This window comes from Mytilus californianus, unplaced genomic scaffold (assembly GCF_021869535.1).
Source record: "Mytilus californianus isolate M0D057914Y unplaced genomic scaffold, xbMytCali1.0.p SCAF_4, whole genome shotgun sequence".
NCBI classification, from domain to species: Eukaryota; Metazoa; Mollusca; class Bivalvia; order Mytilida; family Mytilidae; genus Mytilus; species Mytilus californianus.
In genome coordinates, this window is record NW_026262690.1 from 60,672,961 (window position 1) to 60,696,512 (window position 23,552).

A 23,552-nucleotide genomic window follows, 5' to 3' on the forward strand; every position below is an offset into this window, starting at 1 on the left:
CAACAAAATGCATTAACAATGTCAAAATAACAAAATGCATAAACAATGTCGAATAACAAAAAGCATGAACAAAGTCAAAACAACAAAATGTAACAAAAATGTCAAAACAACAAAATGCATCAAAAATGCCAAAACAACAAAATGCATGAACAATTTCAAAACAACAAAGCATCAACAATGTCAAAACAACAAAGCATCAACAATGTCAAAACAACAAAAGCATCAACAATGTCAAAACAACAAAAGCATCAACAATGTCAAAACAACAAAGCATCAACAATGTCAAAACAACAAAAGCAGCAATAATGTCAAAACAACAAAGCATCAACAATGTCAAAACAACAAAAGCTTCAACAATGTCAAAACAAATGTCAAAACAACAAAAGCATCAACAATGTCAAAACAACAAAGCATCAACAATGTCAAAACAACAAAAGCATCAACAATGTCAAAACAACAAAAGCATCAATAATGTCAAAACAACAAAGCATCAACAATGTCAAAACAACAAAAGCATCAACAATGTCAAAACAACAAAAGCATCAACAATGTCAAAACAACAAAGCATCAACAATGTCAAAACAACAAAAGCATCAACAATGTCAAAACAACAAAAGCATCAACAATGTCAAAACAACAAAAGCATCAACAATGTACAAAACAACAAAAGCATCAACAATGTCAAAACAACAAAAGCATCAACAATGTCAAAACAACAAAGCATCAACAATGTCAAAACAACAAAGCATCAACAATGTCAAAACAACAAAAGCATCAATAATGTCAAAACAACAAAAGCATCAACAATGTCAAAACAACAAAAGCAGGTCAAAACAACAAAGCATCAACAATGTCAAAACAACAAAAGCATCAACAATGTCAAAACAACAAAAGCATCAACAATGTCAAAACAACAAAGCATCAACAACGTCAAAACAACAAAAGCACCAAAAATGTCAAAACAACAAAAGCATCAACAGTGTCAAAACAACAATGCATCAACAATGTCAAAACAACAAAGCATCAACAATGTCAAAACAACAAAAGCATCAACAATGTCAAAACAACAAAGCATCAACAATGTCAAAACAACAAAGCATCAACAATGTCAAAACAACAAAAGCATCAACAATGTCAAAACAACAAAAGCATCAACAATGTCAAAACAACAAAGCATCAACAATGTCAAAACAACAAAAGCATCAACAATGTCAAAACAACAAAAGCATCAACAATGTCAAAACAACAAAAGCATCAACAATGTACAAAACAACAAAAGCATCAACAATGTCAAAACAACAAAAGCATCAACAATGTCAAAACAACAAAGCATCGACAATGTCAAAACAACAAAAGCAGCAATAATGTCAAAACAACAAAGCATCAACAATGTCAAAACAACAAAAGCATCAACAATGTCAAAACAACAAAAGCATCAACAATGTCAAAACAACAAAAGCATCAACAATGTCAAAACAACAAAGCATCAACAATGTCAAAACAACAAAAGCATCAACAATGTCAAAACAACAAAAGCATCAACAATGTCAAAACAACAAAGCATCAACAATGTCAAAACAACAAAAGCATCAACAATGTCAAAACAACAAAGCATCAACAATGTCAAAACAACAAAGCATCAACAATGTCAAAACAACAAAAGCATCAAAAGAGGCAAAACAACAAAAGCATCAACAATGTAAAAACAACAAAAGCAGGTCAAAACAACAAAGCATCAACAATGTCAAAACCACAAAAGCTTCAACAATGTCAAAACAACAAAAGCATCAACAATGTCAAAACAACAAAGCATCAACAACGTCAAAACAACAAAAGCACCAAAAATGTCAAAACAACAAAAGCATCAACAGTGTCAAAACAACAATGCATCAACAATGTCAAAACAACAAAGCATCAACAATGTCAAAACAACAAAAGCATCAACAATGTCAAAACAACAAAGCATCAACAATGTCAAAACAACAAAGCATCAACAATGTCAAAACAACAAAAGCTTCAACAATGTCAAAAAAACAAAAGCATCAACAATCATTTTTTATGAAGTATATGTTTGTTCTTTCAATGTAGTTAAATTTGATACCTTATTTCAGTCCAATGTGAGCTACTATGTAAAGATGGCAGAAGAAACCAGTACAGATATGATAGCAGACTATTTCTACAAAGCCTGGAAGTTGGGGACACCAAACATAGTGGTATCTATTATATCTAATCCTGATCTATGGAAGAGATGGAAGAATCAAAAACAAAGAGAAGATTTTCAGAAAGGGATAGTGGAGGTATTATCTGGTATTATCTTGTATTATTTTGGTGAAAACAATATTTTTTATAGGATAACTTGTAATAGATAATGAAATAAGATTACGAGGACTTAACTAACTGTGTTGAAGAAATTTCTCTGCTCTTAGAATTTATCGCCAAATTGCATTTTGTTCCACCAAACTAAACTGCTGGAGGAAGACTGCAGGAAGTCAGCAATATTAGATATGGCAGTACAACTAAAAAGCACTAGCAGTATTCCTGTCTGTTTTACTATCGAGAAAATTGATTATTGTTGAATGAGAGAAAGAATAAGAGTCATAATTTTAATTTGCTATATTGTCATTTGTTAGTTTTGAATAATTTCTTTAGACAAATGATGAGCAGATAAATATACAGATGAAAAATGCTGTATGCCTGAGCTTTCATTTGAAGTGTTTGAATAAAATCACAATGCAACATGAAAAATACACTCTTAATAGACATAAAGAATATTTTTTAAAAAGTCATCAAGTCAGTTTTTTGATACTGCCATATCAAGTTCTGCGAATGTGACAGTTTCACTTTTAATATGATAAGAGAACAACAATGAAGGGTTAATACATATAAATTAGTTTGATATTTGACATGTATAATAAATAGGTTATTGTACATTAAATCCATATTCCTTCTAGGCCAATGCTTTGGGTTGAAAGTGGAATTTTATACTCAATATCTGCAGTGATGTGTGATTAAATAAGGAGAAAGTCATTTATTTGATTTTTATCAACAAATATTTTAACTCATGTGTCTTCTTTTTTAGGCAATAAATACAACATCCATGTGGTTACTTACTGATGGTACTAACACTGGTGTTTCTAAGATGATAGGAAATGCTATTAAGAAGGAGAAAGAAAGACGACATTTGTTAGCAGCAAATATTTCTAAGCAGCACTTAGTTTCAGACAATCTTGAGAAACTACCGAAAATAACAGCAATAGGAGTTATTCCTACTTCTAAATTGTCCTATGCTGAAGTGTTTAAAACAGAGGTTTGTAAATTGTACAAATATGGTAATGAGTGTTTATTACAGTGTTCAGGTATCTTTTATTCAAGATTTTAAGAGATTAAGTTCCGTAGCAGGAATCAAACCTGATTCAGAAATATTTGTTTCTGATGCAATGACAAATATTTGAATTTTTATACGCCCGTTTATGGGACGTATTATGGTATACCGTTGTCCGTCTGTCCATCTGTCTGTCCATCCGTTTGTCGTCAACATGTCAGACAATAACTCGCTTTAACAAAACGCTTTAACCAATTTGCATGAAACTTTGGTGAGTTGTTCATATCTATTGACGTGAGGTTTTGATTTTTATAAATTTAAGATTTTACGTTTCAGACTTATGGGGTTTTATTCATTAAAAAAGGGTGATTTTCCAGTTTTCTGACAATAACTCATAAATGCTTTGAGCAGCTTTCATGAAACTTTGGTGAATTGTTTGTATCAATGGACTTGAGCTTCCTTTCAATTTTTATAAATTTTAGATTTTACGTTTCCAAGTTGTGGGGTTTTATTCATTAAAAAAGGGGGATTTCCCAGTTTTCTGACAATAAATCAAAAGTGCTTTGACCAGTTTTCATGAGACTTTGGTGACTGATTTATTTTGTATTTACATTGTATCATAGATCAAATTTATTTGTTCAGTGTATGTTCACTGGTGTTAATATGTCTTTTGATTGAGTTAAGCCATTTCAATTGATATTTTATAGTGTGTCTTTCTATGTTGTGATGTTACACTATTGTTTCAGATAAGGGTGAAGGTTTGGTACCATTAAAACGTTTAAACCCGCTGCAATTGTTTGCACCTGTCCTAAGTCAGGAATCTGATGTTCAGTAGTTGTCGTTTGTTGATGTGGTTCATAAGTGTTTCTCGGTTTCTCGTTTTTTATATAGATTAGACTGTTGGTTTTCCCGTTTGAATGGTTTTACACTAGTAATTTTTGGGGCCCTTTATAGCTTACTGTTTGGTGTGAGCCAAGGCTCCGTGTTGAAGACTGTACTTTGACCTATAATGGTTTACTTTTATAAATTTTGACTTGGATGGAGAGTTGTCTCATTGGCACTCATACCACATCTTCTTATATCTATTATATCTATTAAAATAACATCCCTTAAGTTTTTTTTATAAATTTCTGAAATGACATTGAGGAGTTATGGAACTTTATTCTTTGAAAAAGCAACGGGCGTATCATGGGCTCATGGCACAGCTGTTTATTAATGTAAGGAATGTGCAATTCTATAGGTGATTTCAGTTTTAAATTTCGTCTTGCCTGTGACGAAAGTCCCAGTATGCGAGACATAGGGATTACTATCTGGCAGGGGCAGCGGCAGTGTAAACTATATGTATAAAGCTTTATATTTCGGAAGGTAGAAGACCTGGATGCTTTCTGTCTGTCATATGTCCATTGTCCTTGACCTCGTTTTCATGGTTCAGCAACTGCTTGAAAAAAAGTAAAGATTTTTGTTATGTGAATTTTTCACTTATTATAAGTATGGTAATAGGATCACTGTATTTGGTATATTGGTTCTTTGCAATGTCTAAATGGTGGTCAGACAGGGTTCACCTGACCTCAACCTCATTTCATGGATCAGTGATCAAGGTTAAAGTTACATGATTAGGTCTGTTTTTTCAGATACTATAAGCAGTAGGTCAACTATAATTATGTGGATGATTGTAAGGGGTACATCAGTCTTGCAGGTTTCATCTGCCCTTGACCTCATTTTCATGGTTTATTGGTCAATGTTGAGTTTTTGTGCTTTGGTCTGTTTTTCAAATACTGATATATTTGGTGTATGGAATAATTGTAAGGTGTACATGTCTGTCTGGCATGTTGGCAGGTATCATCTGACCTTGATCTCATTTTCGTGGTTCATTGGTCAATATAAAGTTGTTTTTTTTTTATTTTGGTATGTTACATCAATAACCATAAGCAATAGATCAACTATATTTGATGTATGGAATAATTGTAAGGTGTACATGTCTGTCTGACAGGATTTATCTGACCTTGACCTCATGTCATGGATCTTTAAAAATGTTAAGTTTATGTGATACTTGTAATTAAACCTTTATCTTTAACACTTTCAATATAAGATAAATCGTCAGTAAAGCAGGCAAGATATTTCAGGGTGTACACTTTTGTTATCTTTCTTTTTGGCTCATAAGACTAGTTGATAAAAGTTATAAAAATTTCATTGTTGTTCAAATCTTGTGTCTTTTTTTACTCATCTAGATAAAGGCCATTGTGAGCTTTGTTATCACTTGGCATCCACTGTTTGTTATCTTTAAACATATTCTAAGATCTTCTCCAACAAAATTAGAGAACCAATTCAATGAAATAAAACTTCACATGAATGGTCCTAAGAGTATCTAGATTAAAGTTTGTGAATGTTATTCAGTCCTAACAGAAACATTGCGACGTTGGATAAAAATAGAACAAAAATGAATGCAATTGTTTAATATCTTAATAACAACCGTAATTAATACAGATAGTTCTGAGGTTGTGGGGAAAAATGTCAAGAATGTCAAGATTTAAAAAAAAAATCCTCAGATTACTCCTTATAGAGGTTATTGCCCAATAATGACCATTTTTGATAAATTTTAGCATTTTTACCTATTAGTTTAAAAACATTAATAGAAAGGCAGAAACTTTAAACACCGTAAAGGATCAGCAATTTGAGATATATATAATTGCGAATATGGTTGACACCATAAAGTGATGGCTTATTGGAGTTATTTCCCTTACAATTACATTGTTAAGAAATTTACATTTCGCCTATTATTTTGAAAATACATGGACAGAATTTGATAAAAAGCAAAAATGATCAACAACAATAGTTCAGCAAAAAGGGTGATATGACTCAAACCATTTATTGACTACTTATAGATGTTGTCGCCCTTAAATGACACATTAAATGTTTTTTGGGCATGGAAAATTTTGTATATATATTGAGTGTATTTGAATAATATTTTCCTCCAGGATACAGAAATCAGCATTGAATTGAGTGATCAAGACAACATGTCAATGTTAGAGGAACTAAATCCTGACCTTACCAACTTTATAATGTTAGATCAGGTTAAGACTAACCAAGATGTAAATGATTATAGACTAGCTATAGAGAAAAGATTCAGACGTCCTGTTGGCAAACCAAAGCAGTACAGAAAAGTTGATGGTAAGAATTGAGTGGGCTGCATTAAGTGTCATTTATTTAGTGATTAATTTTTATTCTTAATGAAGCATTTGTGAATGTGTTGAAAAAATTATCTACTTTTCTTGAAATAGGGTTTGTAAAGCATGCTTGCTTTGATTGTAGAAGGCCACAAACCTTTCCATTTTATGGTCATACAAAAGAAAAAGAAATTGAAATTAGTAATTGGAGTTGCAGAGAAATGTATATAAATGACACATCATATCAAGGCTTTGATGAACTTTTATTATGAAATCCAGTTATTTTTTTTGTTTTAATATGAATCATGGTCTATTCATATGCTCAAATTATAGGCATTATATTTTCTTTTGTATTTGTTCAATTTATTTCCAGACACTGGATCAGGGGAAGTAATCACAAGTACGACTACTCCTCTTGTTGGTCTGCTGATTCAAGGCGGCCGGACAGATATAGAACATGTTTGTGATCTGATCAAAATAAAAGTACCAATAGTCATTCTGAAAGGAACCGGTTCAGCTGCTGATCTCTTCTCATTTGCACATGATGAAATTAAAAGAAGGTAAACATTTAACTCTACATAGGAAATTCTAAAGGAAAATTTAAAGTTGATGTGTTATTATTAAAGTTTTGGGGATTTTTTAAAAGGGAAATGCTGGAAATATAAGATAATTTGACAATTATTTGGTGACTGCATAATAAATAATTTATAATACAGTGTCAAGTTTAATATGGCAATTATTGTAAGTTTTCCATCTTGTATTGGGATTTCCTATTAAACTTAAATCCTCTGTCATATTGCTTCAAATTCAAAAACTGCTACCTATTGCCTTTAGCATGACAATAACAATAAAACTTGTATAGAAACTGTTAGACTGCTTTTTCATAATATCATTGTTGTGGAATTAAAGTTAGAGGATTGTAAGAATGCTGCATTTTATCACCTTGCACTTTCACCACTTGGCTGTGATTTTCTACAGCAGTTTGGTTAAATTTCTGACCAGTTGAACAGTTTGGTATGATAAAATAAATTACAATTTGGTCAGAATTTTAAATAAATTGCAATAGGTAGAGAGCAACACTGAGAGACAAGTCACAGTAAATAAAATATGAGAAGATAGCTCTTCTAAAATGCTTTCAGAATATCAAAAAGAAAAAATGGGGTCACTACGTTTTTTCCTGCTATAACTTAAAATAGAAAAATTTCCTGAAGATTCCTTTATAAATTATACTCTCTCTGAGTTACTTCCTTTTAATAGGCAAAGTTAAAAAAGTATAAATCAAGCAAAATCCTAATGGTATGTAGTATAAAGTTTGTATTTTTGTCCCTTCCTACCAACCAGAAAACCAACATGGCTACCATGGTTAAAAAAGATGAAAACGCTGTCCAGCAAAAATGAGAGCTAGACAAGATGTTGGCCTACGCTGTTTCCATTCAATACAAAAATTCTTATGGCATTGAATAGATTTTATGCAAAACAACCAGGTGAGTGATACAAGCTCCTTGGAGCCTCTAGTTTGAACTGTTTAAATCTAATCAATCTTTCTTTAGACCAGATGAAGAGCATGTGAATTCATACATAAAACCAGAACTTCTAAAAAGGATGATGAAGGCATTTCCTAATGAATTTAAGAATGATGTTTTAGCCAGAAATCAATGTAGAGACAGGATAGTTGAATGTTTACAGTTTTCTTTGAAGGTCTGTATTATTTGTGTGTTAGATTGAATTATTTTATATATGATAATACTTTCTTATTTCAGATTTCTAGCTATATTGTAATATGGTTCATTTACCATCATTGTTTATGAATATCTGTCCACTATGTTTGTTCTTTTTTAATTTGCAATTACCTAGATATTTTGAAGCACTTTTAGAATCATTGTTTGACATGTAGAAGTATTTTTTCTTATCTTGTTCCAATATTAATGTGTCCCAACCTCAAATTCCATATTTTCACCACTTGTTACAGGATTCATTTCCCACAGTTCCTTTGAAAAAGGTAAGTCACTAAGCTTTGTACTATTGCAATGCTTGGTATGGTCACATTGCAGTATCCAGATGACAAATTATCTATGCTGCATTTCAAATAATTGACAGAATATCTGATCAATTTCATCCTCAATTCTTCAAGCTAGGATAAGCATGATAAAAGAGTTTAGCTGAGCTTACATCGAAGACTGGACATACTGTATTTGTATGCATTTCCTCTATGTTTTCTCCTAATTTGATAAATAGTGCATCAATAGTTACTTTTGAGTTCTGACTCCCACTTAACAGTTATAATAATGTTGTTTCTATTTGTTCTTTGTTATGAAAAAGTACCTACTTTAGAATATATCAACTTCCTATGAACTCTGATGGATAGTTGTCTCATTGGCAATCATACTACATCTCCTTATTTTTATATAGTGAAGATAATGAAGAAATAAGTACAAATACAGTACTCATCTATATCACATTATCTTTTGTGATATTTTCACAATTTTATCATTTGTTCTCATCATGGTTTCTGACTCTGTGTAACAGATTGCTCTAGTGCTAGACTTTTATTCATTCTGATCTAATCTCCAAATTCTCTATATCTTCATATCTATGAATTTCACCAGTAACTCTGGTTTTGTTCCTTTTTACCAGTAATAAGTCATCAGTTATGCCCCCATCTTCCAATCATTTACAGCGTCATAAAATCTGATTTTTTTAGGATCAAATCTAACAATAGGAGTTTATTAAAGAATTAAGCACATTTTTGTGGAGTTTATTGATGATCACTCGACCAATTCACCCACATACAAATAAAAATCTTCTTGTAGGTTAGTTAGTTCAGTTTACACACCAAAAAACTCCAGAAAAAATTGATTTTAATCTTTATAATTTTTTAACTGTTTTGTAATTTGTTTATGAAAATAATCCTTAGCAGATTGCTTATATGCAGCGTAGAGTAGTATTTTCCATTTATTTGTATCAAGCATTTGAAGAGTGTATTCAACACAGGTAAAACATATTCAAGCCACCATTTTGTCTGTATTGGCCACTAAAGTAGTCTGATGAACACTGTATAAAAACAAAATAACCTGCTCCAAAAATCACTTTGGGAGGCTCTTGTAACCAATCATAGTAAAGGATTTCTAATTATGCAAATCATATAAGAATTATGACAGTATGTGATAACCATACTATAAACATAACATTACAGGTGCCTTAAATCATTAAGATAAACATTGGCTCTTCCCAATGACTTTACATTAAAGTAGTTCTAAATGATTGATATAGGAAAAACAGATTTTTAAAGTGACCAGAAAGATCCCAGATAGATCCCAGATATGTTGGACCTAAATTGAACCAAAATTAAAGCTATGAAAAGATATGATACTTTGACACAAGTTGTATTATCTTCAATACTATAATAAGTAAACACAGTTTATTATTTTAGGTTGAGCAAAATTTTGTTACAGTTTTGGACATTGATGCAGACACCAGTGTTTTAGAGAATTTAAACAAGTATATTCTTCTTGCTTTGTTTGAATGTAAGTTTAAAGGATAATTTTTCAGATCAGTTCATTTATTTACATTTTGAAACAAGATTAAAAGTGTTTTGGTTATTTTCTTTTACTGCATTGGAATTCTGACTTCATGGACTTTTTTACCTTGTGCTTTTCTTAAGATTACATTTTTTCTGCACTTTTAATGTCATAGCTCTACCTATTGAAGACACATTGACAGCAATAGATATCTCAAGCTTAGGAATCAGATGAGAACAAAAATATAGGACACAAATAATAAAACTCCAACATTTGTTTACCTTTGAACTATTATCTTGGCTAACATTTAATGGATCTATGCATGTCTTCCCTTAGAATGATGTCAGTTAATCTCAAAAGAAATATTCTTTTCATTAAGGAAATATATCTTGAGGTAGAAGTTATATAATGCCCTCTATTCTAAAGATAAATTGGCAGATGTTTATCAGTTATTGAAATGATCCTATGACATTAAAATAGTTGTCAGTGGCTCTGCTTTATAATGGCTGCCTGTTTCTTTTACTCCCTAAATATTGATCAAAATCAAAAACACTTTGACTTACGAAAGTGTTTAAGACACTAGGTGCTGTACAATATGGAGGCTATGAGAATTTTTAATCAGTTATTGTGTTTTGCTATGCTCCATAATGTCTGCCTTACTGTGTGATTTAGATAAAAAAAAAACATGTATAAAGTTTTCTCTAAAATGTACTGGTAATCAACATTGGAAGAATATCCCAAGATACATACAATAACATATATAAAAAGGATAACAGGAATTACAGAATATATTAGACAGTAGAAAAGATCACACAAAGCACCAACCATGCAAACATATATTTTGATGACAAACTCTATTGTTTACTTATTTAATGTTTCCTTTGCAGCACAAGAACCACAGAAAGGTAAAATGCTTCAAGATCAACTGCAGAAAAACTTGAAACTGACATTAGATTGGAACAGACATGATCTAGCATTATCACAGATATTCCAGAAGTATGACTGGGTTAGGATAAAGGTAATCCTGAAATTCATACTTGTGTGATATTGTTATAGTATAACTGGGTTATGATAAAGGTAATCCTGAAATTCATACTTGTGTGATATTGTTATAGTATAACTGGGTTAGGATAATAGTAATCCTGAAATTCATACTTGTGTGACATTGTTATAGTATAACTGGGTTAGGATAAAGGTAATCCTGAAATTCATACTTGTGTCACATTGTTATAGTATAACTGGGTTAGGATAATAGTGATCCTGAAATTCATACTTGCGTGACATTGTTATAGTATAACTGGGTTAGGATAAAGGTAATCCTGAAATTCATACTTCTGTCACATTGTTCTAAAACATCAGAATTAAGCTGAATTTGTAACACCATTTTCACTTTCAAGTTTTTCTGTTACAAGTTAAAAAATGCAAACTTGGTAACTTTTACTCCCAAAAATTGATCAGAACCTATTAACAGTCAAGTCATTGTACAATATGGAAGCTATCAAAATTATTTAAGGATGTTCACTTCTCTTGTTTTTGACTTTTTGTCAGATTTTCAGAATCCTCTGGTTTTATCCATGTAGTGCTGATAAAAGTTTTGCCTGCTAACATCTACTTATCTTTTCATAATTTTATTAGATATAGTTGAAAAGACCATTCTTGAAAATCTTTTAATATCCTTGTTATATTTTCATAGTTTTTGTCTTGCCTTGACGGAGTCAAAATGCGAGACATAGGTATGCTGTTTCCAGCGTCGGTGGCGGCGGCGGCCTCAACAATGTATTAGTTTGTGATTAGGTCTAGTTCATGGTGAACCACTAGTGGTAGGTCAATGATATTTGGTATGCAGTTGTATTAGCATTGGCACATTTCATTACCATGGAGATTATTTGGCCCCGCCCCCTCAGTCAAGGTCTATTGACTTCGAAACTTTGCTTAGTTTACATGTATTAGTTTGTGATTAGGTCAGTTTATGGGGAACCACTAGTGGTAGGTCAATGATATTTGGTATGCAGTTGTATTAGCATTGGCACATCTCATTACCATGGAGATTATTTGGCCCCGCCCCCTCAGTCAAGGTCTATTGACTTTGAAACTTTGCTTAGTTTACATGTATTAGTTTGTGATTAGGTCAGTTTATGGGGAACCACTAGTGGTAGGTCAATGATATTTGGTATGCAGTTGTATAAGCATTGGCATATCTCATTTCCATGGAGATTATTTGGTCCTTACCCCTCAGTCATGGTCTATTGACTGTGAAACTTTGCTTAGTTTACATGTATTGGTTTGTGATTAGATCAGTTCAAGATGAACCACTAATGTTAAGTCAATAATATTCGGTATGCAAATGTATTGGCATTTGCAAGTTTCATTTCCATGGAGATTATATAACCCCACCCCCTAATTATGGTTCTTTGACTTTGAAACTTTTACATAGTTTACAAGCTAATGTTTGTGTTTAGGTTTGTTTAAAGGGAACGACTTATGAAAAATCAATAGTATTTGGTTTGCAGTTGTATTAGCATTGGCACATCTCATTTCCATGGAGATTGTTTAGCCCTGTACCTTCAGTCATGGTTCATTGACTTTAAATATTTGCATAACTTACATGTTAAAGTATTGCTATTTTAATTTCAACATTTGCATTATCAAAATAACAAATAGGCGAGACATATCTCTGTGTTAACAGTTTATTGAAAGAAAAAAGGGGCAATAGCTAAATGTAAGAAAAATCTAGAGAGAATAATTTCCTGCCAAATATTTAAAGCTTGTATTTCAAAAACAAGGACACAGACCTTTCATTTTTATCTGTTTTTTTAGTTCCTTATTCATATGGCATTCAATTACTGTAAGGTTTACTTAGGAGGAATAAATGAAGATGTGAGGTAGACCATGATGACATCAATGTAATTCAGCTCAAAGTCTTTAATTTGTTGAAAGTAGAATTATTCATTCTAACTCTGTAATATTAAAAAGTTAATCCTTCCTAAATGTTGAAAGATTGAAACTTTGTAGTTTTCTAGGTTAACCTATTTTTTAAAGCTTAACATGGGGTTCAAGTATAATTATTATACTTCATGTCAAAATGCCAGATTCAGATTGGTTAATAAGAGGGAGAAAATTTACTCTATCCTATGGCAAATACTCTATTACCCTTCACAGAGACGCTTGATCAACTGTGCGCTTTATTAAATACGGATGGTTATTATGTACAAGACGTCATAGTTTATTACCGGTACTTTGAATTTGAAATTTAATCTACAGTAATAACAGAACATTCAGTATAATAAATTAAATAACACATATCTGAGAGGGTGATAGAGCAGATTGTTACCCCTCGAAAAGACATTATCAACCTTGGCTTCGCCTCAGTTGACAATGTTTTCTCGGGGTAACAATCTACTCTATCATCCTCTCAGCTATGTGTTATTTATATATTATTTATATTGAAAAAAATGGTATATCAACTTTGATAGTTTATACATTGTATTGTAATATCAATGAATTATTTTATGAACAGATTTCCAATAATTTGTTAGACTTAGCCATGATAAAGAAGGACAGACACAAGTTCGTACAGTTATTCTTAGACAGGGATGCGATAGAAGTGCACAAATATTTCAGCCATAAAAAGTTTCTGTATCTCATAAACCACTTTGAGGATCCAGAATTCTTCCGCACAATTTGCCTCGGAGAAATGTTGGGTTACTCACCAGTAGGTATCTTTATGATATATAACCATAACCAAATAGGCTTTAATTTTATATAAAAGTTATTTCTCACACCTACTGTTACCTGTACAGGTAACCATTACCTGATATGGTTGAACCAAACATCGTTTAAGATGGACATCAATTTGCTATAAAAACATGGGTTTTGTTCACCTGTCTCTTGTGGATCCTGCCTTAAATTGTGATTGAAACTCATTTTTACTATAATTTATTGATCCTTTTATTATTTATTACAAGAGAAATAGTTACTGTTTTTTTCTTAGCACATTAAGAGTAAAAATTGCCATGTGGATCTGATTCAAAACAATTTTTGCAAAAATTGCTGCTTATGTTGCTTATAATAGCGATGCATATTTTTTCCAGGTCAGGGAATCAGGTTTCTTGGAGCCTCTGGTTAAGTTTTATTGTTCAGTGATCAACAAGTTTCCATTATTTTAAATGTTAAAACAAGTCAAAACATATACATATGAAGGAAGCAAAGATTAAACTGAAACACAGATTCCATTGAAACTGAATCTTGAAATGCTTTGGATTTTTTTTATTATTCATAGGGTACTATAGGTGACAAAAATGTATATATGTTCTACAAAAAACATAGTTTTTTATAGGCTTGTAAGAAGAATTTGTTAAATAACTAAATCAGTTATCCAAGAAAAACAATTTTTTTTCTTAGTCCATGAAAATTGGCACAAAAATCCAAAGTATAGCTTTTTTTCATGTAATGATTTTGTATGTTTAGATTTCAGACTACCCTGTCAGTAAAAGATTTGTATATGGATACAAATGTGGAATGAATAAACTATTGTATAAAGCAACATATCTGTCACAGTTAGCTGCATTTACTGATTTTGAAGAAATTGAGGCAATGGAAAGTAATGTTTCAGCACCTGCTGTAGCTGAAAGAAAGGTTTGATCATACATATGTATAAGTAAGGGAAGTTATTTTAAGTATAAAATTAAAGTGATGTGGTATGATTGCCAATCAGACAACTATATACCAGAGACCAAAGAAAAATGATGTAAACAACAGTCTATAGGTCACCGTACGGACTTTGACAATGACCAAACCCTTAATTTATAGTTAGCTATAAAAGGCCCTGTCACGACAAAATATGAAACAATTGAAATGAAAAAAAACTAACAGCCTAATTTATGATAAAACAATAAATGAAAAACAAATATGGAAGACAGTAACCAAGGACAACCACTGAATTATAGTATCCTGACTTAGGGCAGGCACATACAGAATGTGGTGGGGTTAAACATATGTGTGTGTGTTCAATCCTCCATCTAACCTAGGACAATGGTTTAACAGCACAACAGAAGTTTCCAAATACAACTAGCTCTTTTGATTTAGAGGTTAACATAGCATCAAAGTGGTGGAGACAGATATTTATTGAAAGGAATAGTAAAATGAATTTTTAATTTTTTAGGCCTTCAATATCTTAGTTTATTGGGCAGCATTAAATTTTGATGCTGAGCTAACAAAGACATTATGGAAGAAAACTGAGGAACCAATGGCAATGGCTATTATTGTCAGTATGATCTGGCATAGCATGGCAAAAAGATGGTGTCCTGATGTTGACTTGAAAAGAAAGCTTTTGGCATCTTCAAAGTAAATATTTTATTTAAAACATCGATTTTTGGCAGAAAAACATAATTATTATTTCTTCCAGGTCTCTTGATCTGTTTATGTTTTAAGATGATTTTATACCATCACTCTAGGAATGGGACTATAGATCGTTCACCTTTACAATAAGTCTCTCGGTTTGTCCACCAGATATTTTCTTCACTCTTTTCTTAAGTTCTCTAGGACAGAATGAATTCATATTTGGTCAGCTGCTTGACAGTGATGAGTTTTAATGTTGTTACAAATGTAATGTCTAGAAACTTTTAAAAAAAAAGGAAATACTACACAAATTAATTTCTCATTGTTTGATAGTTTTTTTTATGGAAAAGCATTGAAATGTGAAATCCCATGCTATCACTTTAATATGCTAGAGGGACTGATATATTGATTAATAAGTCACCAAAGTATATTTTCATTGTGCATTTTTAGAATATATATCAACATTGACTTTGAAAGAAAATTTCAGGTAAAATTTAAATGTAGTATCTTTACTGTATTGTATGCCCTTAAAAGATTGTCATTACGAACAATTTCAAAATTATTTCTTTTTTTTTTCAGAGAATTTGGGAAAATGGCAGTTCAGTTATTAGACTACAGTTACAAAGATTCTAACATAAACACAATTGCACTATTGGATGAACGTCTAGAGGACTTTAATTTCAAGACTGTAATAGAGCTTGCTCATATGTCAAAGAATAAGCATTTTATTGCCCACTATATCTGTCAGAAGTGGCTAAGACGAAGGTGGTTTGGCAACTTACTTATTAGAAAGTATGACTGGGGACCCATTAAGATACCGAACTGGGTAAAGGTAAGTAAAAGTGTAAATCATCAGCTTTATCTTGTTTGATTCACATTTATGCCATATCTCATACAAATGTTTACTGATTTTCTTTCAACTAGTCAAGAGCTACCTAGAGGTATTTAATTGTTCTGAAATGAATTGTGCTCATTTGAAACAGCTTGCTTTTGGATGATTTTACCTCAGATTTACCCAAATTCAACCTTTTAGAGCAATCTCTGCCTTATTATTGTACATTAGAACTGTATTTTTGTTCTTCAAATTCAGTCAAATGACCAGTGATCTTCAGTACTTGCATGATTAAGTTATAGATTCAAAACAAAAATTGCAACAATTGGGCAAAGTTTACCTTAGACAGTTTGTATGTTCTGTTTAGGTCCTTTTTGTTTTGCATAGAAAATTTAGCAAGGTAAAAGAAAGTATTGGAATGGCAGTTTTATTATCTTCTTATTTCCAGGATCTTTACCTCTACATGTTTTCTTTCTAAAGACTGTTATCAAATTTTTCTTTGTTTTATTATAGATTTATTTAAGTTTGGTGCTGATATTCCCAATGTTTATCTGGATAGAATATGATTTAGCAGACAAAAAAAGGAGACAGGACAAAATAATGGATGGTGTGTATAAAATTTTACCTTTTACAAACTTATTTTAAAGAACAGTATAATTTGTATATATATCTTTCCCTATAATCCACATTTGTCCTCTTATTATAGTATTTCTGCTTAATTAGTAGTTTGTTATCTATGTGGATGCAGAAATTTTGTTTTTAATCTTATAACTTGTTCAATATCTTTTTTGTCTTTTGTATACATCCTTCAAATAATGTTCTATGATAACTTTCAAAGTGTGACTTATGACATTATCTAGTTAAAGTATTGTTCAGATTTAGATTTTAAATTGAACATTACATGTAGGTAATAAAATGCAATCACCAATATCAGAAAATGAAATAACTTTTGAGATTGAATTTCAACCTAATTAATGTTAGATGTACATGTTTGTCTGAAAGAGTTCACATTAATTTGACCACATTTTGATACTGCATTGATAAAAGTTACCCTTTTGGAATGAAGTTAGTTTCACGGTTACAAATATCAAATACTTAAACTAATTGGTGGTGAAAGATGCTTTTGAGGTCTGTTGTACTTCAAGAAAGTTCTTTGTGATACTTGAAAAGAAACTGACAAGTAAACTGACTGATAAATGATTAATGGGACAGTATTTCTATATAAAATAGTGGATTCAAACGTTTTTTAAGGGTAATTTTTTTCCATTTTTGTCTCGCCTTGACGAAGTTTAAAAGCGAGACATAGGTATGCTGTTTCCGTCGGCGGCGGCGGCGGCCTCAACAATGTATTTGTTTGTGATTAGGTCTAGTTCATGGTGAACCACTAGTGGTAGGTCAATGATATTTGGTATGCAGTTGTATTAGCATTGGCACATCTCATTACCATGGAGATTATTTGGCCCCACCCCCTCAGTCAAGGTCTATTGACTTTGAAACTTTGCTTAGTTTACATGTATTAGTTTGTGATTAGGTCAGTTTATGGGGAACCACTAGTGGTAGGTCAATGATATTTGGTATGCAGTTGTATTAGCATTGGCACATCTCATTACCATGGAGATTATTTGAAACTTTGCTTAGTTTACATGTATTAGTTTGTGATTAAGTCAGTTTATGGGGAACCACTAGTGGTAGGTCAATGATATTTGTTATGCAGTTGTATAAGCATTGGCATATCTCATTTCCATGGAGATAATTTGGCCCTGCCCCCTCAGTCATGGTCTATTGACTTTAAAACTTTTGCTTAGTTTACATGTATTAGTTTGTGATTAGGTCAGTTTAAGGGGAACCGTTAGTGGTAGGTCAATGATAATTGGTATGTAGTTGTAGAAGCATTAGCACATCTTATTTCCGTGGAGAATATTTGGTCCTTACTTCTCAATCATGGTCTATTGACTTTGAAACTTTTGCTTAGTTTACATGTATTAGTTTGTGATTAGGTCAGTTTAAGATAACCACTAATGTTAAGTCAATGATATTGGGTATGCAAATGTCTTGACATTTGCAAGTTTCATTTCCATGAAGATTATATAACCCCAACCACTAATTATGCTTCATTGACTTTGAAACTTTTACATAGTTTACAAGTTAATGTTTGTGTTTAGGTTTGTTTAAAGGGAATGACTTATGAAAAGTCAATGGTATTTGGTTTGCAGTTGTATTAGCATTGGCACATCTCATTTCCATGGAGACCTTTTAGCCCTGTACATTCAGTCATTGTTCATTGACTTTGAATATTTGCATAACTTACATGTTAAAGTATTGTAATTTTCATTTCAACATTTGCATTATCAAAATAACAAATAGGCGAGACATATCTCTGTGTTAACAGTTTATTACTCTTTTCACCTCATTTCATTAATCAACATTCTTGTGATAAGTTGATTTCTTTTAGTAACTGGCAGTATTAGGTCAACAATATTATGTCAGTAGAGACATTTAAAGTTGTACCTGTCTGTCTTGATCTCAATTTCAGATTTTATTTATTAACTTTTCTTATATCTTTTAAACCTTGATAAAAAAAACAACTTTAAACATATGATTCAGTCATAATATGTGAAGCTTGGGAGACATTTCATGATGTCCACTCTTGCATGTGGTGTGGTTTATTTTCTAAGTCTTTGAATTAAGATATTGAAGAAAAGGCTTCTAGGTTATATTTTTTGTTAGCAGATTGATTTTTTATGAACAAATTCATGCCACTAATACCATTACATTATATTAACTCAGTTAAATGTTGTAAATAGCAGTTTTTAATGTGTAAATGTTTCAATACATTTAACAGGATCAATCACACTGATTTAGTTTGATAATGTGACTAGTATTAATATAGCAAGCATGATATTGACAAATTAATTCAGATTTTTATACGACCGCAAAAAAATTTTGCGGTCGTATATTGGTATCACGCCATCATCGTCGTCTTCGTCGTCGTTGTCGTCCAAAGACAGTTGGTTTCCGGACAATAACTTTAGTATAAGTGTATAGAAATCCATGAAATTTTAACACAAGGTTTATAACCACAAAAGGAAGGTTGGGATTGATTTTGGGGGTTATTGTCCCAACAGTTTAGGAATAAGGGGCCCAAAAAGGGGCCCAAGTAGGCATTTTTGTAGTTTCCAGACAATAACTTGTGTTTTAGTGCATGAATCTCTCTGAAATTATACCACAAGTTTCCATACCACAAAGCAATGGTTAGGATTTACTTTGGGAGTTGTGGCTCAAACAATTTAGGAATTAGGGGCCAAAAAGGGGAAAAACAAGGGTTTCCTGGTTAATGGACAATTAATACAATTTTAAAGCAGTATAAGGGAGGTAATCCAAATACATTTAAAGAACAATGCTGTGTATGTTTTAGATAACCTCCTTTAGACTGCTTGTAAATTATGTATAAAGAAATAATGTATTGTCTCTAGGTGATTAGCTGTCAATTTTTTTTTAGAAGTTACTATTAATTAATATCAATTTTAGCTTTGGTTATGTACATTATTTTTCTATTTTAAGACTTTTATGATGTAATTAAATGGGTAATTATAGTTGCAAACTCCATTAGAAATTTGAATTGAGATTATGACCATATCTTGAGGGGGGGTATATAAGAAATTGTGGGAGGGGACAATTTTTTCTCATTTCAGATTTCAGAAATTAAGAAGAAAATTTCTTCAAATATTTTTTTTTTTGTTAAAAAAAGGGCCGGGGGTGAAGGTTTAATACGCAACAGCATATTGTATTGCACAAAAGCAAACAAAAGTGGGTAAATTTTTTTTAGGGGGGTGGGTCAATTCGCAACAGCAAAGTGTATTGCACAAAAGCAAAAAATTGAATATAAATTCAAAATTATATAACCAATTATAATTTCTTAGACTACAGTTATTCTGTGTCAGAAACCTATTATGTGTCAAATATTTAATTACAATCCAAATTCAGACATGTATCAAGCGCGAATATTGTGTTCATTTTTGCCCTAACTGTTCAGGGTTGGACCTCTGCGGTTGTATCCAGCTGAGCTCAGCGAAGCAATTTATTTTAACATTTTGATCAATAAAAGGAAATTTGTGTATAACATCAATGGACTACCAACCCAATTACACAAAAACCTAGAGACATCAAGATGTCAACATATGGTCTTCAATAAAAGACAAATGTCCATACAAAATGTTAAGCTAAAAATCACTCAATCTCTAGACAAGTTGTGAATAAAAATAAAACCAATCATAGATCTGCTTTTAACGCCAAGTTCCCTAAATGACAAAAACATTTTAGGAATGACTGTAATATGTTTTCTGTCTATGAAGAAATAACATAAAAAATGTGGTGCACACTGAAAAACCCGTGTAGCAGGTTATTTAAAAGTGGGCACCACATATTTTAGGTTATTTCGAATAGACAGTAAAAAATATTACAGTCATTCCTTATAATTTAATTCTGAATTCCACATTTAAGGAGTTAATCATGAAAAAAACATTGATGATGTCACGGTCACATGGACAAAATTATGTTTATGAGCTGAGACAAAAAACTTCCAGCCAATCAAAAGATATGTTACATCCAAAACTAAATTATTAAGATATAACTAAAGACAACCCCTGATGACTTTGAAGTATATTGAGTTTAGGCTAGTGTGTGTTTAACTAAGCCAGTTCCTTAAAAAGACTATGAAAACACTGATTTTACACTGATTTACATTCCATAAAAGGAAAACCATGTAAGTAAAAATATATCAGCTTCTGCATATTTATTTTTTTAAATCTTTCTATATGTTTGATTTCCAATGTTGTAAAATAAGTGATATATACATGTTGAATGCTGAGGTAAAGTTTAAAATTGCACACTGCATGTTAAATTGTTCTTTTTTAAGTTTAGGAACAACATTTTCACACCTTAGCTGTATTATTTTGGTATGTAAATACTGTAAATTCAGAAATTATTGCAATTTTTGAAGAATGGACAAAAATGCGAGATTAATTATTGCGATATCAGGAAAATTTGTGTACAGATACATTTTTCAGATATCAGAATGGGAGTTCTTATTATTGCGATCATCACCGAGTTGCATTATTGGCATTAAGTAAAACCTGGCAATAATTTCTGTATTTACAGTAGCTTAGTATGATTAACTAAGACACATGTTCTGATTAAGATTTATATACAAGAGCAACCCTTTATTAAAGTGCATACTTACAAAATCACTAATTAATATTGCATACTGTATCAGAATTTTATTTTATTTGTTATCAGAGCTTCAGTCATTTGCTTTTGTTTGATAATCTTGAAGATCAAAAGTTGTTATGCACCAGAGAAAGCATTACTGACAGGGTTGTACACAAAGTGCAAATCTGTCTCACAGTAAGGTTAATATTGCATGGGTGAGTGGGTTTGCAGCCATGTAAATAAGGTAATTGGGTTTTTTTATGCTTTATACAATGCAATGTTTAATTTTTACTTCCACTGATAAAACACAGATTAAGTTGAATTTGGGTAGTGTCACTTTAACCATTATTGAGATATGCCCCTTTATAAATTGAAAGATTGCAAAATTTTTAGTTTCCATTCTGTAACTTAAGTTTGTCCCAACCAAACATTATGAAACCTATACACAATATTCATTACCACAAAACTAAGATCAAGTACAAATTTTTTGTTTCCGTTTTCTAACTTTAGTTTGCCTCAACCAAATGTTATGAAACTTATACACAATGCTTATTACTACATAATACAGATTAAGTACGAAATTTGGTGGCGACACTTTTACCATTCTTGAGTTATGTCCCTTTATAAACATAAAATTGCTGAATTTTTCATTTCTGTTCTCTTACTTAAGTTTGTCTCAACCAAATGTTATAAAACTTATACACAACCGTTCTAGAGTTATGCGTGTTTACAAATAGAAAAATTGCTGAATTTTTCGTTTCTGTTCTCTACTTAAGTTAGCCTCAACCAAATGTTATGAGACTTACACACAATGCTTATTACCACAAAACTCAGATCAAGTTCAAATTTGGGTAGCGTCACTTTTACCGTTCTTCAGTTATGTCCCTTTATAACTATATGATATGCAAGCGGGGGCATCATCTGTGTGCACATGTGGACACTGCATTGAAGACCTGTTGGTGACCTTCTGCTGTTGTCTGTTCTATGGTCGGGTTGTTGTCTCTTTGGCACATTCTCCATTTCCATTCTCAATTTTACTATCCACATTTATTTGTAATTAACTTCGCCAACAATTTACAACCCTCAACCTTCAAAATTTCTAAAATGCCTGTTTATTCATTGAAGATGTGCATTTCACTTTGAGTACACTTTTGGAAATTTTTTGCAGATTTCCTGAAGGGTAAACATAGTAAATTTTTTGCAGATTTTCGATGAAAGGTACTTTTCCTATTTTGTGTAATCAACTCCTGCCATAGCCTTTTAGGTTTCTAGAATTATTGCATACTGTAAACCAACTAATTCTGGCAAGCAATTTATTCAAGCAACTTTTCAAGTAAAACTTATATAAATACATCAGTAAAGTTAGAAAACGTGACAAAATAAATCCTTTTGATGTGAAGACCTCAGTAACCAGAAGGACAATAAGTTTGTTACTCGGTATGTATAGGTATATCTAAGGGAGTCAACTCTGTTTTCCATGATGAAGGTCATGTGACCAATATTTTATGGAAGGTTTATGTCTAAGTTTTTGTTGGTTAAATTTTACATGTTTACTTCCTGAGTTCATATCTCTTGCTATAAGTAAAAAGATCATCTTAATTTGCTTAAAGATGCAATTATGGGAGCATCCATGCAGAAGTAGGTCACTGTGACATTCATTTCACACTTAATGGACCCTGTTTAAGTTTAACATTGGAGTCCATATCACATAAACAGACAAATCTAAGTAAAAGATCATCTGAACTTGTGTAAATGATTTTTAGTAGTAGGTCAGCATCAGGCAAAATTATGTAACTTTGAACTAAATTTCAAGCTGCATAGAGTTAAGATTTACATTGGAATTCTTATATCATTATATTTAATAGGATAATCCAAATTTGTGTAACTATGCATTTGAGGAAGTAGGTCAGCATCCAGGCAAAAGTAGGTCACCCTTGACCAACATTTCGAATTCCATTGACTTTGGATAAGTTTTACATCTGAGTTTATATCTCTTTCAGTATTAGTAATGAGATCGTTCTAACTGCGTAAAAATGCATTTTTGGAAGTATGTCAGCATTCAGGCAAAAGTAGGTCAATGTGACCCCCATTTTACACTCCGTTGACTGGTGAAGTTTTATGTTGTAGTTAATATCTCAGTAACTTTAAGGAAATAGGATCCTTTAAATTTG

General features: G+C 31.7%; 1 protein-coding gene across 1 annotated transcript in view; it reads left to right on the top strand.

The window, feature by feature from the left end:
- LOC127737001 (transient receptor potential cation channel subfamily M member 1-like) overlaps window positions 1-23,552 on the top strand; it is a 79,414-nt gene that overhangs the window by 23,979 nt on the left and 31,883 nt on the right. The window contains exons 3-14 of the mRNA XM_052247558.1: window positions 2,112-2,297; window positions 3,080-3,307; window positions 6,298-6,490; window positions 6,860-7,046; window positions 8,037-8,184; window positions 9,917-10,010; window positions 10,892-11,022; window positions 13,522-13,716; window positions 14,472-14,639; window positions 15,166-15,347; window positions 15,921-16,173; window positions 16,687-16,782. Coding sequence (XP_052103518.1) covers window positions 2,112-2,297; window positions 3,080-3,307; window positions 6,298-6,490; window positions 6,860-7,046; window positions 8,037-8,184; window positions 9,917-10,010; window positions 10,892-11,022; window positions 13,522-13,716; window positions 14,472-14,639; window positions 15,166-15,347; window positions 15,921-16,173; window positions 16,687-16,782 — 2,061 coding nt within the window. The remainder of the gene's footprint in view (window positions 1-2,111; window positions 2,298-3,079; window positions 3,308-6,297; window positions 6,491-6,859; window positions 7,047-8,036; window positions 8,185-9,916; window positions 10,011-10,891; window positions 11,023-13,521; window positions 13,717-14,471; window positions 14,640-15,165; window positions 15,348-15,920; window positions 16,174-16,686; window positions 16,783-23,552) is intronic.